The sequence below is a fragment of the Cebidichthys violaceus genome, unplaced genomic scaffold, assembly GCF_023349555.1.
Source record: "Cebidichthys violaceus isolate CVI_PGR_0920_01 unplaced genomic scaffold, fCebVio1.0.p SCAF_84, whole genome shotgun sequence".
NCBI classification, from domain to species: Eukaryota; Metazoa; Chordata; class Actinopteri; order Perciformes; family Stichaeidae; genus Cebidichthys; species Cebidichthys violaceus.
The window spans coordinates 155380-180924 of NW_027176969.1; the positions used below are offsets into that span (position 1 = coordinate 155380).

Genomic DNA, 25545 nt, shown 5'->3' on the forward strand with positions numbered 1-25545 from the left:
CGCAGCGGGCTTTTTTGAGCACAATCAGACACACATCAGGGGATAGTCTTTCTGGGTCACTTGCTGTGAGCCGGTAGGTCCACAACTGTTATTAAGCATAATAGTAGTAGGAGTTACAGTAGCAGAGCTATTATAGGTGCGAACACCCCACATGTGACCGAGTTGCCGAGCAGAGAAGATTGCGTGACCACCTGTAGACTTTGTATCCAGCAGTTGACAATTTCATTCAGGAAAATAACCAAACTGATTGAAACAATCAGCAGATAATTGTCTTTAATCAAAGGCAAATTACTGGCTGACACAGAGCTGGTGTTTTATCTCTTATTCTGTAAAAATAAATAACAACAAGTGAAAGCTAAATTAATGATCTCTGTGTGCCTTTTCTTTGTCTCTGCATGGATTTCAGCATGGTTTGGTTGACTGTATCAAATCATCTTTTAGCTAAAATCTTAGTAAGTTCATAGTAAAATAAAAGGATTAGTAATACAGTAAGCACAAACATTTTGAGTTGAGTCATAATTTATCTTTTATTCCATCATAAATCTGTAATAATTAGCAACTTTTCACCAGCCTCCCAATAAACAACAAACTCTTTCTTCACGTCATCCCGGGCAGCAACCTCAAGGTTTGAACCCCCAACACTTACTGTGTAGATTAGAAATGAGTTCTTTAGTAATTTGATCGACTGTTTCTCATAGAGGGATATCTTCACAATCATGCTTTTGGTGCATATTCTAAAAGCGGATACAAACAACACAATAAAACAAATGACAAAGGGCGTGAACAATGCGAGAGGCTCCTCCCCTCACTTTGAACTTCCCTGATGCAGCTCTCATAGTTTTCAGAGGAAAGGTGAAGTCAAACCTGCGCTCTACACTACCTGCTCAGCAGCAAACGGACGGACCGGCTGGTGGACATTTAGCAGCTGAAGAGCCAGTTGGTGGAGACCCAAAACAAAGCTAAAAGAGACAGATAACGAAGCCAATGTAGAAGTGCCTAAAACGTGCATTCTCTCTAATGTCCAGCAGGGGTCGACTCCTCTGGTTGTATAGAAGTCTAGTCTAAAATGACTCTACTTCTCTCTTGATTTATTCCCTCAGTAAACATTGTAAACATGAGTTATGGTCTCAATCTCTAGTTTCCAGTCTTCTTCAATACAGCATGATGTTCATTTAGTACATTATGCTCCATTTAGAGTCAAACAGACCATAAAGCAGGGGATGCTTTAGGGGCGGGGCTACAGCATACTTAGCTCCACCCTCTCGTGTCACTTCTGGTTGCAAAAAAACAAGATGGCGAGACACTTAATGCTGAACTCGATGCTGTCCACAAACCAATAGGTGACGTCGCGGCGACTCCGTCCACTTCTTACATAAAGTCAATCCTTAAACCATTCCGCCTCTTTTATTCTTTTGTGTTCGCATCTTCACCCTTTACCTTCCCCCATCCCTGTTCAATAAACCATCCATCTCCTGGATCCTCAACATCGAGCTCATTCCCACTGTCCACTCCTCCAGCTCGTATGTATTTCATCACACACTGAACTGCCAGTGGATCCTCTGATCGTATCACTTTGTTTGTGCTGCGCAGACACAGCGGTCCTCTTGAACTCTCTCTGTCTGGCTTGCTCAGGCCTTATTTTTTGCATCACTATTTTAACCACATCAACCCCACCTTTCCTTTCTTCTTCTCCTTCAGTCGCAGCCTGTGTACTCGTCATCCTCTTAGATCCCTCTTTGCAACTGTTTTGAATTCAAGGAACTGTCTTTGTATAGTCCGTTCTTTGAATCACTGATGTATTTTTATTACTTTTATGCAAAAAATAAAATTCATTCTCATGCATGGCAAGTAAAAACTGTTCTTTTATCACGCTACTTCAAGACTGCACCTCTTATTGCTTTGGCAAAGTTGACAAAGGAAAAAAAAGCAAACTGTCTAGAACTAATTGCCTTTAAAGTAAAAGAAGACCCAGACAGACAAACTCTCAAAAACCTACAATCACAATCATGCCTCTAGTCTCTCAGCCGTGCTCTCAAACTGAACCCCTTTTGTCTCCGCAGGTCAAGTCTTCCACTCCTCGGTGGCGGACAAGTTGAGCCTGGCTACGGCCTCCACCCACTGCCACTCCCTGGGAGCCCAGCTGGCCACCGTCGGGCAGCTCTACCTCGCCTGGCAGGCCGGCCTGGACCAGTGCGACCCTGGCTGGCTCGCCGACGGCAGCGCCCGCTACCCCATCAACGTCCCGCGGAAGAACTGCGGCGGGGACGAGCCCGGGGTGCGGACGGTCTACAACAACCCCAACCGCACGGGCTTCCCCGACACCACGGCCCTGTACGACGCCTACTGCTACCGAGGTAACCGAGGTAACCGCGCGCTCTGCGACGATGAACCTCGGTGCAGCGTCATTGTGGTAATTGCCACAGCGGGGACAGAGGGGACAGAGGGGCTCTCGTTCTGGTTTTTTAATGAGCACGACATGTTTGTGTCACACATGAAGTAGTTGCGAAGAGATTGTGTGACATTTGTGTCCCCCCTCAATGGATTTAAGGGCTTGTATGTTGTGTGAAGTGAAGCTTGAGAGAGAGAGAGAGAGAGAGAGAGAGAGAGAGAGAGAGATTTTTTGATTTTTACAAAAACACTTTATTTACATATTGTTTAAATTTTTACAGTCACAAGACGTCTCAAATGTAAATAAATACAAAAAATAAATTAAAAAACTGTTTTCTTTTGTTTTTAAAATACATCAGTCAAGTAAAAAGTGTGAAAAGGACAGCTGGTCGTTAAGAACCTCACACAGTGTGTTTTTAAAACACCAACACTCTTTAAAAGACTCGAGATCGGAGACCTGTCGATAAAATCCGAACTCAAGCCGGAGTCTTGACCGGAGGTTCGTCTTCCACACTGCCGCCGCTTCCTGCCCCACCCCCTGCTCCACCTTCCTCTTTCTGCTGGTGTAAATGGCCAGTTTGGCTTGGGCTGAGAGGAAGTTGAGGAGCTGCCACTTGATTTTAAAATTTTTGTTGTAGCCAGCTCCCAAGATAAAAATCCTCTCAGTAAAAACAACGTTAAAACGTGTAAAAACCGATGTTAAAAGAGAGAAGAGACTGGTGAGTCTCTTGCACTCAGTAAAAACGTGGTAAATTGTCTCACGTACTCCGCAAAATGGACACCCGCTAAGAACAGTTGGATTAATAACAGAAATAAAAGCGTTGGAAGCGACGGCACCGTGCAAGATTCTCCACTGGAGGTCGCCTGTCCGTTTTTTGAGGGGGGCTTTGTATAAAATCCTCCACTGTGGGCCGGGTCCGTCCTGTCCCCATCTCTTGGTCCACACAGTGGGAGGTCTGCCGCTCAGTCCGGCCTGGTGGATGCACTTCACGCAGTTGCGGTACAGAGTCTCTTTGTCCGCTTTTGTTATTGTTAGTTTTTCTGCGTGGATGACTCTCAGAAGGGGGCCGGTCTTTTCTCCCAGCCCTGGGCTCAGGATGATGTCCGGGTAGGGGTCTGCAGCGTCCGGGCTGGTCCTGGTCCGGTCACCCATCAGGAGGTCTTTCTCTTTCTTTGATAGCCTGCTGGACAAGAGCTCCAGGATCCTCCTTGCCACCCGGAGAGACTGCAGCCCCAGCAGAGAACCCAGGGCCTGGGTGTTGGTCAGTGCCGGCCCCGCTGCATCCACCAGCTGCTGCAGGGTCAAGGTTCCAGACTGGATCAGCGCCGCCGTCAGGCCGTGGGTGGTGTGGTTGCTGACGTCCAGCCTGGCTCCATTGACCAGTGGTTCTCTCAACAACCAGTGCAGAGAGTTGGCTTTCGGGCACCTTTTTTGGTTAAAAAGGGCCCATGACTTAAAGACGCCCTGGTAAAAAGGAGGCAACATAGTTAGTTTTAAAAATTTAGGATCAGTTAAAAACAGAGCATCATCCAACCCCAGGTTATTGGCACGCCTCAGGATGCTGCCGGCCACATCTCTCCACACCAGATCTGCCGGGCCTGTGAGGTACCTTTGAATAAACTGTAGTCTAAAAGTGGCAGTCCGGCTGGCCAGGTGGACAAGGCCCTGTCCCCCCTCCTCCCTGGCTAAAAACAGCACCCCCTGTGGCACCCAGTGTAGACCCCCCCAGAGGAAGTCCACCATCTTCCTCTGGATTTCCGCAAGTAATCCTAAGGGGGGGTCCACACAGGCTAACCGGTGCCACAACTGGGATGCTACCAAGTTGTTTAAAACCAGCACTCTCCCTCTAAGCGACATCTGGGGGAGCAGCCATTTCCATTTTTTAAGTTTTTCTTCGACCTTTTCTGTGACGGTCTCCCAGTTCTTCTTCACTATATGGTCTGCTCCCAAAAACACCCCTAGGTACTTTAGACCTCCTCTTTTCCATTCCAGGTTTTGGGGGAGAACTGGGAGACCGCCGCGCCACTCACCGACAGCGAGGGCTTCACTCTTCCCCCAGTTGACCCTCGCTGCCGATGCCGAGCTAAAATCCTGTATAATGCCTGCTAAAATGTTGACCTCACTTTGGTTTTTAATAAAAAATATAATATCGTCTGCATAAGCAGATAAAATCATTTCTTTATTAAAACCCGGATAAAACAAACCCTGAGTGCTGGAGCGTATCTTGTGGAGGAGAGGTTCAAGGGAGAGAGCGTAGAGCATCCCAGACAGAGCACAGCCCTGCCGGACCCCTCTACACACTCTAAAAGGAGCACTCAGACTGCCGTTGATTTTCAGCACACTCTCAACATCCCTGTACAGCACCTTGATCTTAGCTACGAAGCCCGCGCTGAACCCAAACTTCTCCATCACGTTCCACAAGAAGCTGTGCTCAACGCGGTCAAAAGCCTTTTCCTGGTCTAGGGAAATCAAACCAGCGTCTACACCTAATGAACTAGAGACATCCAAAACATCTCGAATTAGGTGGACGTTGTCCACCATGGACCTGCCAGGGACGCAGTAGGTCTGGTCCCGGTGGATAACCTGCTCCATAACTCTCCCCAGCCTGGAGGCCAATACTTTGGACAGGAGTTTGTAATCCACACAGAGCAAGGACACAGGGCGCCAATTTTTGATGTCCTGCAGATTTCCTTTTTTGGGCAGCAATGTGAGGACTGCCCTCCTGCAGGACACTGGCATGGAACCAGAGGCCAGACACTCATTAAAAACCTCAGAGACATCCTCGCAGAGGATGTCCCAGTAGGCCTTATAAAATTCAACTGTAAGGCCATCAATGCCAGGAGCCCGCCGCCCCTGCATGCTTTGCAGGGCGGTCAGCAGCTCCTGCATCTGGAGGGGGCCCTCGAGCTGTGAGTTGGCCTCTTCAGAGACCTGGGGCAGTCCTCCACAGAAACTCTCCAGGAGAGCTGGCTCTTCCTGGTATTCTGTGGAGTACAATTGTTGATAAAAGCTCACAGCTCGCCCTCGTATCTGGCTTGGTTCCGCCAGTTCCTGCCCTGTGTCAGACAGCAGCGCGTGGATTACTTTCCCCTGCCCGTTCTTTTTCTCCAGACTGAAGAAATAGCTAGAGGGAGCATCCATCTCTGTGATGTTCAGGAACCGGGACCTGACCAGGGCGCCCTGCACCTTACTATCCAGCAGGTCGGCTAAAGCCATTTTTTTCTCTTTGAGGTTTTCAATATAACCTCGATCTCCTGTGGACTCACTTAAATGTTCCAGTTCCACTATGTCGGTCTCCAGATCTTTCATAGATCTGGTGCTATCCCGTGTGACGTTTAAAGTGTGCTGTTGACACAGTAGTCTTATTTGTGTCTTACCATGGTCCCACCACTGTCTAAGATTACTAAACTCACCCTTCCTCTGTCTAAAAGCACCCCAAAAATAAATAAAAACCTCTCTAAAACTCTTATCAAATGTTAAAACAGAATTAAAATGCCAATAAGCACTTCTGGGTAAAATGTTCCTGATAAGAACATGAGCTAAAACCAGAGAATGATCACTAAAACCAGTAGGCATAATAGCACAACTCTTAAAAATGCTAAAATGATGCTTAAAACAATAAATACGATCTAACCTGGCTGAGGAGACCCTGCTCTCTCTGAGGTGGGACCAGGTGTACTGTCTGGAGTCTGGGTGCATCCTCCTCCACACGTCCACCAGGCCGTGAGAGCGGACCAGCTGCTTCAAGGCGTGCTGAGAGGCCGGATGAGGCTCTGCGTGATTACGATCTAAAATTGCATCTTCTGTGCAGTTAAAATCCCCCCCCAAGAATAAAAAATCCTCCGTGGAGCAACCATTTAAAACGTCATTCACTTTGAGTAAAAACTGCTTCCTCTCTGCGCCGGATGTTGGAGCATAAACGTTGATAAAAACAGCAGAAAATGTGTCGAACCGAGCTTTGACTAAAAGAAGCCTCCCCTCGATAAAATGCTGGACCTCCAGTGCGTTGGGTTTAAAAGCCTGTGAGAAGAGGAAGCCCACTCCTGCGCTAAGGGAGGTGTTGTGGCTTAAAATGACTTCCCCTTCCCACTCCCTCCTCCAGTCAGACTCATTGTTAAAATCACTGTGCGTCTCCTGTAGGAAGAGAACGTCTATCTTTTTCATTTTGGATGTTTCATAGATAGACGTTCTCTTCCGGACGTCTCTGGCACCATTGACGTTAGAAAGGCCCACTTTAAAAACATCCATGGTGGATAAAATTAAAGTAAAAACCAAACAATAAAACAGTAACTTAGATAAAATAACCCAAGCTGTCCTTTCCATCACTGCTCAGCTGACGCTTTGCCTTAAGCACTAGTTTTTTAAGTCTAAAAGCCTCCTGGTCTGTGAGGCCAGACTCCTCCCTCTGGCTCATGTGGAGTCTGGCCGAGGCAATAAAAAGACCTAGATCTGGGAAGTGCTCACCCACCTTTACCCCGTGCTGGTTTTTTGTTTGGGCTAAAAACATTTTTTTTGACGTGAACATCTTTTTCTTTTGACTGCTGCTAAAAACCGGGACATCGCTACTATCAGACACACACTCATCATTCGCACTCTCATCAGTCACACCCACACTCATCGCCACCGCCCTGCTTGACCTCCTGCGCTTTGTTGTACTTTTTGTTTTACCCTTATTTATTTCCTCCATCTCCGCCTCCTCCACCTGCTCGCTCCACAGCGCACTGCGCTCCCCTCCGTCTTTTCTTTTCTCTTTTTTTCCCCCTGCTTCACCTGCCTTCTCCTCCATGCCCCCCTCACCTGCCTTCTCCTCCATGCCCCCCTCACCTGCCTTCTCCTCCATGCCCCCCTCACCTGCCTTCTCCTCCGCGACCCCCTCACCTGCCTCCTCCTCCACCTGCATCCCACACACACCGCTCACACCACCCCCCACCTCCTTCTCCCCCACCCCACCCAGAACACCTTCTCCTCCCAGAACAACCCCCTCACCCACCACCCCCTCTTTACACGCAATACCCTCACCCAAACCCCCCTTTTCACCCGTAGCTACCTCCACCCTCGGTGCATCAACTGAACTCACCCCGTGTGTTGGTTCGGCCACAGCGGCGGGTCTCCGCGGAGAGATCCGCGGAGCCGCGATCGGCCGCACGATGGGGGCGGCCACCCCCGCGGCGGGGACCCCGCTCGCGAGCGGCATCCCCGCCGCGCCAGCGCCTCCCCAGGCGGGAGCCCTCGGCCGCTCCGCTACCGGTGGAGCGGCGGGGGCCCCCGCGTCAGCAGCAACAGCCGCTCCCGGGCCGGGCGGAGCCGGCTCGCTCCGCTCCGGACAGGCCCTCACCGAGTGTCCCTCCTCTCCACAACCGAAGCACTTCATGCCCGCTGAAGTGGCGTATATGGTGTAGTCATAATCATCTACTTTAACAACGAAACGGAGGTTGAGCTCCTCGTTCCGGTTGTTCAGTATCATATACAGCTGTCTACGATGAGACACCACGTGCTTCAGCAATGGAGACTTACACCCAGACAACATCCTGCGGATCGGGGACGCCACCTTCCCGTGTCTGGACAGCTCTCTGCTGAGGAACTCGTCGGTGATGAAGGGGGGGACGTTCGAGAGGACTACCTTGGTGGCGGGTTGGCATAAAGGCAGTACCTGCACGAAACAGCTGTTTACGGTGATGCCCGTCTCGACCACCGAGTTCACCTTCTCCACCCGGTCCAGGAACACAACCACGGCTCTGTTCATGCGTGCGGCCGACACGACGCCGCCGTGGCCGACCTTTTCCCCCACAGCGAGGCCGATGTCCTCCACGCTGCAGGGGAACGTGGCACACACCTTAACACCGTGCTTGCGGGTGAGGTGCTTGTAGCACATGCTAGCCATGGCGTCCGCCACGCTACCGGCAGACGCCGGTGAGAAAAGAAAATAAAAAAATAAAATAAACCCACAAAATACCCCAACACTAAACTATAAACTACTGTGAAACTGTGATTATTAAACTATGTGAAAAATATAACATTAACAAGGAAAACAATACGACGCACACGCTCTGCCACCACCACCTGCTCTCAGCTCGCACACTCAGAGAGAGAGAGAGAGAGAGAGAGAGAGAGAGAGAGACAGAGAGGCAGAGAGAGAGAGAGAGAGAGAGAGAGAGAGACAGAGAGAGAGAGAGAGAGAGAGAGAGAGAGAGTGTGAGATAGAGACAGAGAGAGAGAGTGTGAGAGAGAGAGAGAGAGAGAGAGAGAGAGAGAGAGAGAGAGAGAGAGAGAGAGAGAGTGTGTGAGATAGAGACAGAGAGAGAGAGAGAGAGAGAGAGAGAGAGAGAGAGAGAGTGTGAGATAGAGAGAGAGAGAGAGAAAGAGAGCTTGAATTAGTCCAACTGGGGTTTTGCAGTGACTGTGTCTGACCTTGTCTTTTATCATGAGCCAACTGAGACTGAGAGTTTCATCTTCACTTTGGATTGACTTCACAGCTCATTCTGTTCACTGATGTTGTGTATTTTTCGTAGATTATCCAGCCTATGATTCTTCATCTGGACCTTGTTTTTATTTGTTCTGGCTTCCGTTGATTGTAGCACAGTACAGACTGATGTTTGACAATCATATTTCCACACACAGGAGGGGGAAAAAAACAACATTTTTATCCCTCACAATGTCAGCTTATTAAATTTTCACTGAGGCGAAACATCTACATAACCCAATAATTTTAAGTCAACAAGTACAGCATGGGAGCAGAGCAGCGGAGCATTTGTCAAAACCTCCACATTGCACCAACGACGGCGCGTGCACGTTGACTGATTAATATTTAACACAAATGATGTCTTTCAGATAGCTAAACGTTGATAAAAAAAAGGATAATATGTTTTGTCTCATAGCGTGAATTTGGCTCATGTAGATAATTCTGTCGACGCGATCTCATTAATATGGCATGAACACAATTGCTGCGTGTTTGTTCATTTGAAAACGATTGGATTTTTGTGGTTGACAAATCCGAGCCACATGTTGTCAGTCTACCGCCGAGCAGCATGCCCTGAATGTAATCGTGCTGGAGTAGCGGTAACAGGTTCACTGCAGTGGGAGGAGAGAGGGAAGGTTCTGTGTTGCGCGGCGGCAGTAGATAAAGCAGGTCAAGTGGAAAAAAAAAAGAAAAAAAAAGTGCTCTTGCTTTTTGGTGAAATGTGACTTTGTGTGCGTTGCAGCCCACCAGCCAGCGGGGGTCCAGGCCTCAGAGGCACGGGTTCTGTTCCAGGCCCCCGACCCGGCAGCAGAGCCCATCTCCTCGGTCACCGAAGCCCAGCGCAGCGACGCTTTTCCCAAGACGTCTGACTGGACCGGCTTGGTCGACTTGGACAACGGCGGAATCGACAACTCCTCCGAGATCTCCGAAGAGCACGTCGTCATCCACCTCAGGCCGGAGGAGGGCTGGGGGCCAAAACAGGAGGAGTCCGATGGCACAAAGAGCGGCAACACCATGGGCCTCACTGACCTGGAGAGCCATGGGGGTTCAGCTCACGAAGAAGAAGACGGCGGCTATTTTGGGTCGTCCCCGACATTGTCATCCGTAGCCTCTTCCACTCCCCAGTCTCAGACTAGTAACAGTGTGTTGGCTGAGTTTGTTAACACTCTGATGAAGCCCTTCAGGTACTGGAGAGGAGGCGAGGAGGTGGAGGAGACAGAGAAGGGGCCGTCGGCTGCCGAGGACAAAGCAGGAGAGAACCGGACGCAGGGAGAAGCATCCAGCAGGAACCTGAGTTCACCAAAACCAAGTGGGGACAAGGGCAGCGTGGACAATTCCATCGTGGAGCACAGGAGCGGTAGTTTCTCCTTCAGGACTCCTACCAGCGCACTACAGAGTCCAGAGGAAGGTCTGTCCGAGCAGGAGAAGGAGGTGATGCCACTGATTCGATTAGTGCCTGCAGTCCAGAGCGCAGGGCAAAACGACACCGCCGCTCAGCCAGGAGAACGAGCCTCCGGCGCGTCGGCCGACAATCCTCCATCCAACGGTATGAGCTCAACATTTATGTTATCTGTGTGTGTGTGTGTGTGTGTGTGTGTGTGTGTGTGTGTGTGTGTGTGTGTGTGTGTGTGTTTGAGTTCACCTTTAAGCTAATAACCGAGTATGAAATTGAAATAGAAACGAGGGTAAATGGAAACGGTTCTATTTCAAAATCGAGGCCCGGTGCGTTTAACCGTAAATGTCGCCGGGAATTATAGGATCCGTTCATTGTCGAGCTTTTTTTAAAACAGTCTCTGTCTCTCCGTTGCACTCCCTCTGCCTTTTCCCTCGAGCGCGCCATAAATTATTCCTCCGCAGGGCAATTTGAAGTAGCGCTGTAGATTTAATTAAACAGTAATTGCAAACAAACAAAAGGGGCATGCCTCATGCAGCAACATGTTGGAGTGGAGACTTCATTCTCATATTCATATACCGACAAGAGTGCTTTGTTTACAGCACAGGCTGTCAGAAAGAGCACGAGCGAAGCTCCAATTTGAATCTACTTTGCGGTAAAAGGTTTGCTCGCATACGTAAATGTTTGCCTAAAACAAAGCAGACCTTCATCGCAAATTACAGCTTATGTTTAGGAATCAGAGAAGTCTGGAACTAAAACAATGATTAGCTGTGGCTGGACTTTGAAGAAGTCTGCGTTCAGACCGTAGAAGAGGCGTTGTGAAGCTGTACCAGTCTGTAAACATGTTTATTTCTGCTACAAAGACATTTTTAACATAGAGGTCTACGAGGATTGACTTGCTTTTGGGAGCCGACATCTAGTGGCCATTAGAGGAACTGCGGTTTTTGGTTGGTTTCATTTCTCTGACCCAGAGGTTTGCTGCTTGGTTCGTACACAAAGAGAGGAATGCTCAGCGGAGTACGAGAAGGCCTCACAAAAGCAGGAGTCCAGTGTTAGTGTTACTGTGTGTGTGTGTGTGCGTGTGTGTGTGTGTGTGTGTGTGTGTGTGTGTGTGTGTGAGCTGAAGAACCTGAAAGGCCCTGTCAGACAGGTAACATCCACAGAGAATTACCCTGAGCAACAACACATCCAGGGGTAGAAAAGATCACCAGGTCATAGCTCATGTCTTCTTGAAAGCACCCTGGCACCGAACCCCCCCCTTGATCACTTCCTCTCAATCGTAACCACGGCGATAAAGATAGACTACAGACTAGAGCAACGGCTCCCGACTGTAAGGTTGCTGGACCGATAACCACCAGAGCCAAATTCCAGCTCAGAAACGGATCATCGGCCAAAAGTAAACAAAATTTACCGGATAGGAGCGGAAGAAGAACGTGGACCGCAGACTTGGGTGGAAGAAGGCGGCTCTGCTTTTAATGGCCACAACAAATAACACATCCTTGGCAGCAGCTTAAGGGGGGGGGGGGGGACAATGGAAGACTTAAGAGTCTCCCGCAGACATCCAGCAGAAGAACGATTCAATAAAGGTGATGGGCTTTTCTCACCCACCGAAACCCGACTTTATTCATTTAAATACTCACTGCTACCTGGAATCCGATGCCAACCACCAGGGTATTAATGAAAATCCAAAGCTTTCGTCCGCATGCATTATTCACCGCCGCATCCAATTAACGCAGGAGGTTGGGCCGCCGCCGCCGCCGCCCGCTCTCACCTCCGTCTACGTCTCTGCCAATTAAGCCCCGGCTCTCTGAAGGCACAGGCGGTAATGATCGCCGCGGTCGAGGAGGACGAGCGACGCAAGGAAAAGGGGGGGGGGGGATGAGCAGAGTGAGGAAGAAGGGAAGAAAAGGCCGGGGGGGGGGGGAGGAGGGAAGGATGAGTCTTTTTTTTTTTTTTTCCTGTCTTTTCATGTTGCCGTGATGGAAAGCTGCCCAGCTGACGTCTCTTCTTAAACTAGCATCAGTGAGCTGAGTTCACGCTGTTATTGCTCGCCGCGGGCCTTCCCTTGGATCTCAACACTCCTCAGTAACTGATGGTGCCACGTTGGAGGGGGGTGGGGGGGGGTGGGGGGGCACATCCAAAAGAAACCTCAGAATTTAAACATTGAATCAAATTAATTACAAATTTGGGAAAAACAGGCCTCTGAATGTAGAGCGATGACTTGAATGATCTCCCCTACGGATCAAGGTGTTTTTATTGAACGGCATTAAGCTCCTAGCGGTGGTAGGATTTGAATAAGCTCGACATGCCAGACGCCGACCGGTATTTATGTGATAGAAGACCGTGTGCTCACTGTAGATGCTCCTGACATGATTCACATAGCTGTGCAATAACTTCTCCTCAAGTCTTATTTATTATTTTATTTATTAGATGCCATATCTGCAGATGAGGTCTCTCTCTCTCTCTCTCTCTCTCTCTCTCTCTCTCTCTCTCTCTGTCGTTGTCAGCCTCCGCTCTCACAATTTAATATCATGTCCGCCTGACCCGGGGGATTCTCTCAGCCTGTTTACTCCGGTAAAGTGGAGTCAACGCAGCAGAACCACTCACAGTGGAAGCACACAATTACCGTCTGAACAGGGCGCTTTATTAGAACTTTTGTTTTTTGCCACGTTTTTTCGACGTGGAGCTCTTCCCCACCGACAGATCCGCAGCGTCAGCGCGCCAAACTCAAACCATCCAAACCCGCGTCTAATTGTCTCATTTTATTTATTACACGGGTCATTACGTAGATGATCACACCAGATTAATGTGTTTAATTATTCTCACTTTCCTTGGAGTGTGTAGTGAAAGTATGTAATTAGCTATTTGGGTTATTAATACGACAATTACGCCGGTCTACATGGGTTCTTATGGAGATGAACCTCGGGCTCATAAAACCTCTCTTGGGCATAAGGCAACAGCGGACCTTCTGAATAATTAACACACAGTTTAATATTTCATGCATGGACATATTTGTGTATGTTCTACCCTCTCGTGGTAATTTGTTGTGCTGGGTTGCGTTGCCCCCCCCCCCCCCCCCCCCCCCCTTCCTCTGCAGCATTGCTGTGCTTCTCAGACACGGTAGCTGAACTTAAGACGGCCAAAAACCGAGCTGAGCGATGGTGATGGTAGCGACACTAGCTGAGGCCTCTCGGTGACACAACTGCACTGCAGCCCTTACAAATAAAACACACACACACACACACACACACACACACACACACCAGCTGTGAGTCACACGTGCAGACAGAATGAATTATTGATGGTGTCTGGTGTAAAGCCGTAAGCTGATAAGGTACAGTGGGCCACTTCATCTAAATAAACAGGTCGCGATGGGAGCTTGTCGTGGTGAAAGTCATTTAGTCATCGCGTTGCAGGAGCTCCTGCGTTTTTTCCACATGGCTTCTTCTCTCGCCGCAGGAAAGTGTGTTTGGGGGGGGAAAAGACTCCACAGGGAATAAGAAAACAGGGACAGAGAAGAGAAGTGTGAAATTACTTTGAATACATCCCTCCATCCTTCTGGTGTGTCTGCTGTGTGTTCCTACGAGGCGCCCATCTTTGTCTAAAAAAAAAACTTTGGTAGCCGCCCTTGATCGGCTCCACTGGTGAGGAAAGAAGCCCAACACATCCAACTTACAGCAAATTACAGTTAACTGCTACTTTTATTCCATCATAAAGTCTGCAGCCTAAAAAAACACGGAGGGATGGAAGAGAAATTGAACCTAACGCCCCGTTACATTTGAAGGTCTTTTCTTTTTACTGTATTTGCATATTTACATCTTCAACAAACTTAAAAAAAAAGCACATATTAGAACGCGTTAGACACTTAGTATAAAAAAAGGCTGTTGGCACATTTGATGTTTTAATACATAGAAGGTCACTATAGCTCCTTTTGAGAAGAGAAAGTTGAATTTGATAATGAATATATCGTCCCATTTATGAATGTGACAGTTTCTGCATGTAAAACAATGTAAAAAATAAATTATTCATCGGAATGAATAACGTGGAGGTTGTTGTGCAGCAAGAAAAATAAAGTTCCACATGTGACGAGGTCTCTGCAAGAAAGTATTGTATTGTTGAGGTTCAGGACCAGTTCAGTTGGTATAATTGGTTCATAATGGGATCATTCGATGCTAAAAGCAGAAGTGACTGAAACATTCTAACAGTGAATATCGTCGGGATCAGATGTTGGATGTGCTCTATAGAATCGGTACCATATAAGCCTCTCTTTCACTGTGCAGTTCGGTCTGCCACCAGGTACGACCTCCCGGGAAATGAGGCTCCATTTAAAAACAAAAAAATGCAGCGTTGGCTAACACCAGCTCCAAAAGTCATGCGCTCATTAGCATAACGTCGAAGTCATTGTGCACCCATTTGCATAAAGCTTAGTTGTTGTGAGGGAGATGGGGGAGAGAACCGGTGCAATGAATTACAGTATAATATAATTGAATATTTGCTTTTTTTCCCTGTTGGTTTGAATAAGTCGCTAAATTTGTGGCTACTAGTATTCTTTGAGGACAACGGAAAGCTGTTTGTCTTTGCAAAAATAATCCCGCTTGGAACTTGGAGTTGATGGTGGTTTGTACTTTGGCCACAGAGAAGAAGGAAATGTGCAATAAGAAGACGCAGTGACGTGGTCCACACATGGCCGGGCGGTGCTCACAGCGCCGATCCGGGCACACTCCTGTTTCCATCATCGCTCTGAAACGGAGCTCCCTGTAACAGTTACACGGGGCTCATAGAAGCCAGGCTTTAGTTTTAATTGCTAATTCCACATGCATAAAATTAAATCCACCCCCGTCCTCTCCGCCCCCATAATGGCATGGTATTAATTAGTCTGCTCTGTCTCTTTTGTTCCCGTTAGGATTCGCCGCATCGGGTCCCAACGAGACATCCCCACCCGGTGAACGCGTCAACGTATCCGGTCCTCAGGGTCCCAGACGAGGCCCGGCTTTGGCTCCCGCCCCCAGCAGCCACTTTCGGTGGGCCATCAAATCCATGCGTGGCTCTAAACTCGGCCCCCCTGGGAAAGTGCCCTATGTGGGCAAACGGCCCACCTGGGGGCCCATGGAAGCCAAAGCGGGGCCGCTCGAGGTGATGACCCTGCCCACTTCCCTTCGACAGGACAACCCGGAAAACTATTCAGGCCAGGGGAAGGACCAGGACGGGGAGGATGCTAACCCTCCATCGGCCGCCACAGCTCCATCGGGGGAGGAGAAGGAGGTGGAGGGGAGCAGTGACGGGTTCCCTGGCGGGTTTGCATTGAAAGCCAAAAGCAGCCCTGAAACAAAGTCTTCACTCGGCCAAAGCCAGACCGAGCTCGTGACTGTGGGAGAGCTCACCACTCTGTCCCGGTGGCAGCTGGTGCAGCAGCCCACCGCCCCACCCCGGGGCTCCCAAGAGCCCGACACAGCCGAGGAAGCCAGGGGAGAGATCCTCTACGTCCGCATGCCCACTGACGACCTCTCCTCGGCTTCCTCACGGAGAGGAGAAAGCAGCTCAAATTCAGGTTTAGGCACCAGCAGCAAGGAGGCGACCACTTCCACACCCGGAGCCCTTACGGAGGTGCTGACAACCTCCGGAGTGACCACAGCGGAGCTTCTGACGACCAGAGCCGCTCAGAGGACGGATCCTACCACCACAACAACCGCCACGGAAAACTCCTCAGAGAGCGCCACCACCGAGGAGTCGTCTATTTCCATTTCATGGGTCCAGGAGGAGCGGGAGAAAACAACGGCCGACCTCTCAGCTACTCCAGCAACCGGCGACGGATCTCAAACCACCACGGGTGCCATCCGGACGACCACCTTCGCGTGGGGCTCCAACGTCGGCGCCACGGAAATGGAATCCAGGTCCGCGGTGTCGGAGTCCTTCGTGGTTGGAAGCCGCTGGACGCCTTTCAAAAGCGCGAGCCCGAAGTCGGAGGAACACAAAGCTCCGGCGTCGAAAGAAAGCAAAGACCCTTTCGGGATCCTCGTACCCAACTGGGCCTTCGGGCTCGTCCCATCAGGTATGTGAGCTCCCCCCCCCCCCGATGAATGCACTTCACTGTCACCATTATCTTCACGACCGTGACCGATTCTCTAGTCGGTAGCGATTTATTTAATCATGCATGCGGCTCGGCGAGAGCGAGGAACATCGCTCACGTCGTTTTGACGTGCGCTACATTACCAGCGGTGCGTTAACGCTGCCGTACGCCCTCCACCCCCCCGAGTTCACCGCCTCCGCAGACCACCTGAAGTACACACACACCTCCACGTCCTCACTGTGCCTGTCTCTTGTTGTTTCGTTCTACATCTCCCCGCTCTCTCTGCTGCTCTGACACGCATCATGCATTCTTAATCCGGGCCTGTTCTCTCCTCTCACCCCCTCGTCCTCCCGCGTTGGTTTAGAGAGACAGTCTCCCGACCACGAGGCAGCGCACCGAGGTGAGGCCGACTAGGTCTTAGTGAAGTAATTAGCGGGTCAGAGCGAGTGCAATTAGGTGAACCGGCGAGAGGCCGAGATCCTGGTCCCCAAACAAATCAATGCAGACACAAACTACAAGATGGGACTTGTAATTGACTGCGGTCGCTTCTCCTTTCTCGTCTTCAAGTTTGTCCGTGTTCACTTCTCTCTCTCTGTCTCTCTCTCTCTCTGTCTCTCTCTCTCTCTCTCTCTCTCTCTCTCTCTCTCTCTCTCTCTCTCTCCCCAAACTTCACAATAATAGCATTGTCCGTGGTGTTCGCCTCAGCACACTCGGCATTGATTTCTCTTGATAGTTAATGGACCCGGTACTGTGGCAGAAAACCACAGAGTAAAAGAAACACAACAACATAGAAGGACGCTATATTCTTCTCGTCCTCGTCTGAATTCGCAATCAACCAAAATGCGTTTGCTTATGTTTGATGTGTCTGTCTGGAATGAATGCATTATTTGTCGCATGTCCCTGCCACACTAATGTCACTCATTCATCCTCGGCTCAGTGTGTTTGGGGTATTTTCAGGGTTTTGAAAATACATTTTCAAAAATTCTGACTTGGATCATTAGTCATCCTGCTCAGGAAAGTTCGTTTCTCAAACTTTTCTTCACAAGTCATCATGTGGAGAGGTCAGAGCTGGTAGGGATTCATTTATGCCACTTATAATGAGGATAACGGCCTATTCGGAATACACGCACCTCATGTAAACACCTCTCTATTCTGTCCATAGAAATTACATCAACATTGTGCAATGCGTTCGACAGATGAAAATGTTTTTTTACATGCTTGCCAACTGGACTTCCGTCAAAGATCTTCTCCGGGGAACATTCACCACTTGATTGCCTCCATTGTTTGGTCGTTTACGAACACTTTTCCCACTGACCATCGTCTGAGTAGTAAGTGTCTTTCCCAGGGGAACCATCTCTGGCCAAGTGATGTGCTCTATTTACAGGAGATTATGAAGTGGGGGGACTTCCTTCTTCCATTTAATAACAGCAGAATGAGAATACTGCTATAAAACTGAGCTTGCAGTTGAAAAGTCGCAAATCTGAAACTGCTGTGTTGAATGTTTAATGCGGAGCGCGACGGGCCAGTCGCCTGGGGAAAAAAAAAAAGTAGGATTAAATTATTATAAATGTCAACGTTTTTTGCATTCGGTCAAAGCCAATAAAGTGAAGTAGAATATCAAGTGACCGTTATTGAAAGTTGCGTGGTATAGAAACGAGTTAAACAAGCGACAAAGTCCGGTAAAGGAAGAGGTTGTGAGTGGGTCGAACAAACACAGGAGACCATTGTGTGTGTCCTGTGTGAAACTAAAAATAAACATCAGTACGATTGTTCTGTAAAGTTCTTACGTTTGTCAAGTTACGTAAGAAAGTCTGCTCAAGGCGTTTGATATCTAGTTACATTGTTACAGTTGTTACGTTCCGGTTGTTATGTTGTGCTGTTAGTTTACGCTGTCGTGTTACTTTGTTACTTTAAACTGTTACGTTACATCAGAAAGTCCGCAAAGGGAAGTTGATATTTTGTTATGTTGTTACCGTAGTTTAGTTCTCACATTACGCTGTTGCCACGTGGCGCTGTTGCGTGGCGTTGTTGCGTGGCGCTGTTATGTTGCGCTGTTACGCCACGCTGTTACGCCACGCTGTTACGCCACGCTGTTACGTGGCGCTGTTATACAGCATTGTTATACCACATTGTTACACCGTGCTGTTACGACGCGCTGTTACGACGCGCTGTTACATTATTATTTTTTAAACATACCATTGTCTTTTAACAAATTTTATCCAAGTAGTTTTGCTGCCTAAACTAAACCTAAACAATTGTCTCACATCGTTAACCACGTGGCATTTTGCGTTTCAGAAGTGTCGACATTCAACATATCGGTGGTTTTGCAGAAACGTACAATTTGTTTTGCTGGCCACTGGGTTAAACATGACCATGATCCCATCAGGTCATGAAGTGAACATATATTTCAGATTTCAGTCAGAAAAGCAAGAGTTTGGTTTATGTAATCGCAGCTGTAGGAAGAGTGAATGTTAGTGTGTTTATTACTAGACTCCACTGGTCATCTGTATCGGTATTTCTGGTGTGGTGACATTTGGACGGAGCTGCTCCGGCTGAGTGATTAGAAGCAGGAGACCCCTCCCTCTCACTGGCCTTCTGTAGTTGTCAGTTATTGTACAGAGAAAATTACTGCAATGGTTGTTGGCCCATTACGGCAGAGAGATAGAGACAGAGAGGAGGGAAAGGCCAGATGGATGGACAGCTCTGGGAAAGAAGAATGGGAGAGAGAGAGAGAGCGATAGAGAGGGGAGGGTGAGTGTGTCCTCTCCTCTGCTGTAGGTGGGAGTACATAAACCTCTTTAATCAATGATCAGAAGCTATACTAACACATTCCCACGGGCATCCAGAGAGAGTACGCTGTTCCTCATCTTTTTTTTCCCTTCCTTCCTTTCTTCCTTTCGCTCCTCTTCCTTTCCTTTCCTTTTTTTTCTTTCTTTACATTCCTTCCAATCCTCATTTATTGTTGGTTATCAGGCCGGTTTCAGCCCCTCTGTGTCCTATTTGGCCATATATCAGAGTGATAAGACACTGGTAAAAAAAACAAAAGAAAAACACCACATCCAGCTTCCCAATTTCCCCCCTCGCTCTGGCCTCCAGCTAAACCCACACAGATGGGTGGACATACGCACATAAAGACTAAATGTATGTGAAGAAGCACCAGCATGCCAAGCTCGCTCAGGAGTAAACCTCGATAATCCACCAACACACACACACACACACACACACACACACACACACTGAATGTGTCTTAATCCTTTTACTGTGAGAAAGTAAACAAGTCTCCTTTTATTTCTTTTTTAATAACTCATATCTTCATTTCCATATTGTATAATCCTAAAGTCAGTATTTCTGAAAGTTTGTAACGCCACACGAAAAAGTTACAAAAGTGTCTTCTTAGTCCAGAGAACCCCAAACGGGCGTGGAAATGTACCGAGCGGCTCGGAGCGGGCCGACGCAGTAACGTGAGTAACGTGTCTGTCCGGCCTTTAAATTACCAACGGCTCTGTGACACTCTGAGCAAACTCTGGAGGGGAAACAGGAGGCCTCTGAGTTACCGCCTTCTTGAATAAAGCCTCGTCCCGGGGCCCCGAGATAGATCAGACCTCTGGAGACATCAATAACACGGCAGCCAGCCCTCAACCAAATTAGACTGTTAAATTTGGAGGAGAGGAGCCAGTAGATTGGAGTGTGTGTGTGTGTGTGTGTGTGTGTGTGTGTGTGTGTGTGTGTGTGTGTCGATGGAGGCGGAAAGACGGAGATGGATGGAGACGGGGACAGGCTGCGGTGGCACATTACCAGTTTGGCTGTGTGGATGGATGTTCAGTTTGTCTGCTGGCTGTTGGAGTCCTTGGATCGGCCGTCTGGAGCGAGAGGCCACATTCTCACTGCTGCATATAGAAGTCTATTGATTTTTCTCCCACCTCTTTTTTTTCTCCTCTATCTTTCTTACTCTCTCTCGCTCTCTCTCTCTTTTTTTCTCTCTCTCGCTCTCCCCCGCTCCCTGACTTTATGTCTTTTATTACTCCTCTGGTCACTGTTATGACTCTCGCTGGCATAATGTTTTGATAGCCTCTTGAACTCCAGTGTGGTACGACACAGGGCAGTCAATTGTCGTCTAACCGAATCTGTCCCCCGTGAGATCCTCATCCTCAGCAGGATCCTCGTCACTGCCGTTTAAAAAAAAAAAAAAAAAAAAAAAGGAAAAAGAAGTGTCACCTCCCTTAAATCCATCCGCCGCCTAATCTGTCGTCCTGCTATCTGCTTCTCGTCTCTAACTTCCTCTTCTTCTTTCTTTTCATGGTGTAATTCCTCCATTTTTCCAAAAAATCAAACCCTCCTGCTGAAGCTAATCCTCCGCTATTGGGCTGCTGCATATTAAACGAATGGGATTTGTTAAAGAACAGCCTTGAGGGACGCTGGGCTCCGTCGTGGTGTGGGATGAAACGGCGTTACACGGCGTTACACGGCGTTACACAGCACTCTGTGCTGACTGAGCGCGGGCTCTTTGTATCCCGCTAACCAAGTGTTGGAAATGAGCTTAAGCACACCGTGGTGAGGCGTCAAACTGAGCCTTTTTTGTGGGACGACCTTTAGTAATGCAGTCACTAAAAATGAATTAATCGCCAACTATTTTGATAATCGATTCATCAGTTTTGAGTAATTTTTTGAGGAAAACAATTCTCTGATTCCAGCTTTTTAAATGTGCAGGTTCAGCTCAATCTCATCATTGCCTCTCACGGTTTAAGAGACCAGAGGAAAGTAATCAGTGCATCATTTCTCACTCGTCTCACTGGCAAAATCAGATGTCCCAGACAGCGTTCCTCTGTGACCTCAGACTGCCCAATCTTAAGTTATCTGAGCCATCGTGGATGGCTCAGATAACGTAAAGCTAGTAGCGTCATGTTCCCTGATTCTCCCTATACGCTACACCAGATCACCCTCTGTACCAGGAGCTGTGGCCACGGGGGGGTGAACAGTGTACTGCTGCTGGTGATGCTGATCTCATATTGTGGGTAATGGAGTTCCCTATAACTAGAGTGTGTTGTGTAACCCTGGGGCAACAGGGACTGCCATCAAATATGGATGGGTTCCTTTAAGAGCAGTCATTTTGACAGGTAAACACAGCTGTAATTAATAACATTAATTATGGCCCTGTTCCATTTAGCTGAGCCAGTGCCCTGGTATAGTGCATGCTGGCTCACTGGAATGACTGTGACTCACTCAGATCTTTGGCATAGAGGAAGCGCACTGGCGTGTATTTATACCTCACCTAATGTTTTAAATAAAGGTTATTCAAGTGTTTTCATTGATAAGTTTATGTACAGATGTCGCTTTCCCAATGTGAGTCTACGGGAAAAGTGTTTTGCACTTGCATGCCTGCTTTCAATTCAGGCATCCAAAGTAACTTTAGCAGAGACATGCTGGTCTAATTTACTGACACGTCTCTCTACAACAGCGTGCCTTCTTTACCTGCGGGTGTCTAGAGGCTAACTAACTAATTAACTGGGCTAGAAGCTAGAAGCTAGAGGCTAGAAGCTAGAAGCTAGAGGCTAGAGGCTAGAAGCTAGATGCTAGAAGCTAGAGGCTAGAAGCTAGGAGCTAGAGGCTAGAAGCTAGAAGCTAGAGGCTAGAGGCTAGAAGCTAGAGGCTAGACGCTAGAAGCTAGAGGCTAGAAGCTAGATGCTAGAGGCTAGAGGCTAGAAGCTAGAGGCTAGAGGCTAGAAGCTAGAGGCTAGAGGCTAGAAGCTAGAGGCTAGAGGCTAGAAGCTAGAAGCTAGAGGCTAGAGGCCAGAAGCTAGATGCTAGAGGCTAGAGGCTAGAAGCTAGAGGCTAGAGGCTAGAAGCTAGAGGCTAGAAGCTAGAGGCTAGAAGCTAGACGCTAGAGGCTAGAGGCTAGAAGCTAAACTAACCGGGAACACAACAAAGACAGCCCCTCTGACGCTGAGATTGTTTTTGAAAGTGACAGGTAACAAAACTGATATGATGTCGACTTAGCACTGAGGGAATAACAGTCGATAAGGACAGAAGTAAAGATAAAGAAGAGCGAGGGGTTTCAAAGTGAATATGGAGGAGGGAGGGAGCGCGTAGACAGAAGTCATCAGTCAAAATGTGCGCCCGCGAGATCGTACATCATGTCAACATTTGACTTGTTTAATTTGTTCTCACGTAAGCTTTTCAGCGTTCGAGAAGTGTTGTCAACACATCTGTGTGTGTGTGAGCGCGGCAGCTCCAGAGTGTCTCTCTCCGTGGACCGAGTCAAGCGCTGTGCCTGGAAAGGTTGTTGAACATCACAGCGAGCTGCGATATGAAAGGCAAATATTTGCCGTTTTTCGTAAAGTGCTGTTGGTTCCCAAACCGTTAAACTGAAACAGTGACTAAATAATTCAGAGAGGGGTTTTTTTTATGTGCAGCAGGCAAAAAAAAGCTCAAGCAAAAAAATACTGGTGAATGTTGGGGAATAGAGAGTGTTGATTTATACATGTAAAAAGTCAATGAAACAAACAGCTATGTTTGTAAAGCTCATGCGCCAACACGATTTGGGTTTAATTTTTTGCTGCGAGCCTGAAAAAAAAACAACAGGAAAGCTGTCTTAAACAGGCCATTTTTATGACATCATAAAAATGGTTTATTGTCTGTGCTGCCATAACAAAACCTGGTGATTATTCAGACTCTAGCAGCCGCATCACAGGCAGCTGTATTTTATTTTCTAGCTCACATGACCCACAGCTCCCATTATGGCGGATGAATGACTGGATCTCCTGACTGGTGGCAGATCCACAGCCTGCAAGACAAGTTTCGTTGGTGTTTTTTTTTTTATGAATATTCTCTCACATCACGGCCCTCTAAAGATCAGTCGGGGGGGGGGGGGGGGGTGCAGCCCAAATGTGCTACGTTAATGTCAGTAGTACACAACACATGTTTTTTAATCATCTGTTTGGTTAGTGCGGCGCGTTACGCTCACGTATGCACGAAGCAATGTTCCGAGAGGATTTGTGGTCCCGTGTTTTTAACGTTCGACTTTCCATAACTTTGCATGTATTTGGATTTGGAAGGGTTTTACAATAATCTGTGCGATTCCCATAACAGCCAAACAGGGTGACCGAACAAACCCAATGAGGAAATAAAACCGGTAGAGTAAAACAAACAGGCAGCAGATGAAACCATCAACCGCTTGTTGGCGCATTCGGGAGGGGGCGTCGCCATCTCCTCTGATTTTTATTGGAGTCATTTAAATTTCGCCGCATCTGTAAACACGATAAGAGAAGACCTCTGCAGAGCCACATGTCACCCCATTAAAAACACAGACAGGGATCTGCCGAGAAGAGTTTCTTCTTCTTCTTCCACGATGAATCCCTATCTTGAGTTTTTATTGTCAGGCCCCTCAGGGCCCCTGCGGGTGCGTAGAGTTTAATAAAGAAAGGAACAACATCACCTCTGCGTGCAACCAAATGGGAAATGATGGGAGGGATGGATGGAGACGGAGAGCTTGGCAGGGCGCTGTCAGAAGGAATACGATCCTCTCTGTGTGGAGTCATTGTGTGGCTGCGCCGAGCGGGATGGAGACTAACCCGGCGGTGGTTGTGCGGGTAACCGTTACAATGGAGCATTCAGGCGCTATCAGATTAGACGTCAGGAATGCGCTTCCTCTCACTGAGAGGATGTTTCACTCCTCTATCTGTATCTAACAGGTCTGTCCTCTCAGAGGTCAAAAGAAGGGAGACAGACTAGCAGCACAGTGAAGCACTCTACCTTTTATTACCTAAAAAAAAAACCAGAGAGGGATCGAAATTTAGATGTATTGTGATGTGAAGCTGCTCAGCAGATTCCTGTGGAAATGGAGGTTCTATTATTGCTTGTAGCACCGGCCAACAGGATTTGAACAGCGGCGTCCCTGAGATGCTCCTTTTGCGTTCTCATTCTCCATTTTGCAGGCAGACTCAGCCGGTCACACGCGCGAGCACACAGCCGTCGAGAGAGAAGAAGAAGAAGAAGAAGAAAAAATGGAGCCGTCCGCCGCCAAGGTTAACGGCGAAATGCATGATTTCAAATTGAGGTATTTTTCTAGCTTGCAGAGGAGTGGCGGCAGTGAGAGAGGACGAGTGCACCCAGCTGGAGGGTTTTTTTTTTCCGAGCTGCCAGATTGCCTGACTGACTTCACTCCCTCTCCACAGTTGCGGTGGCAGCCAGGGGTGTTTGGCTGCCGGCGTCAGTCACAACGCATCATGCGGCAGCCAGCCCCACAGCGGGGGTGGAAGGGTTGAGGGGTCCCATCATGTAGGGCATGTCAGACACACCCACAGATCTGTCCCAGCGGGGGGGGGGGTGGAATAATTAAAGGGATAGTTTGGATGTTTTGAAGTGGGGTTGTGTGAGGTTCAAGGTTCGCCGCAAGTTTGGCGAAACAGACAGGAACGTCGTTTGTTTGTGTTATTGTGTGTCTTTGGTGGATCCGAACTCACCAAAGTCACACAATAACACGAACAAGCTTCCCTATGGAGGCAGCGGTACACCAGCAACTCCAGTGTTCCATGAGGTAAAATAACAATGGAGTCTGGTGGCGTTGGTGAGAGCATAGGTAGCTGTTTCAGATCCCTGATGGGAACATCTATAGCTGTATTGCTGTGTCATGGCAAAATTAAACTGGCTGAAATATTCTAAAAGCTTCCACCTAAACTATAAATCTATTTCAGGATATTGATTTTTTTTTTTTGTTGGCTACAATATGTTTTGCTGGCATCCCCCGTCCACAGCAGCACATTGCCGTGCTTCTGTGCAGTAACTCCTGTCTTGTTTCTCCGGTCCGGTGGCGTGCCGACCGTCGCCTATTGTTAAAAACACGCTGACTATGGATGAAGTTCCCTCATACAAGCCCGCTTCAAAAAGCTCCAAACTATCCCTTTTTAAAAAGGCTCCGGGGGAGTCTGGTGAGCTATAAAAAAATAAATAAAGGGAATGTTTGCAAGTTGCAATGGAGGCTTGGAGGAATTTTGGAGAAGCAAGCGTCTCGTCAGAGTTTCTGCTGGCTGGGTCACTGTGAGGTCATGTAGTTCTTCTTTGTTGAGTTTTAAGCAGGTCTCCAGGCAGAGCCTCCTGCCCACAGCTTTACAAATAGTGCTGCTCTGCTGTCAGAACAACTTCTTGATAGTAACCACAGCGGAATACGAACATGCAGGCGAGGGAGCATGAGATCCCCCATCTGTGTGTGTGTGTGTGTGTGTGTGTGTGTGTGTGTGTGTGTG

General features: G+C 48.3%; 1 protein-coding gene across 1 annotated transcript in view; it reads left to right on the forward strand.

The window, feature by feature from the left end:
- ncanb (neurocan b) overlaps window positions 1-25545 on the forward strand; it is a 101102-nt gene that overhangs the window by 22687 nt on the left and 52870 nt on the right. Inside the window, 3 exon segments of the mRNA XM_068702408.1 lie at window positions 2061-2354; window positions 9589-10392; window positions 15143-16288. Coding sequence (XP_068558509.1) covers window positions 2061-2354; window positions 9589-10392; window positions 15143-16288 — 2244 coding nt within the window.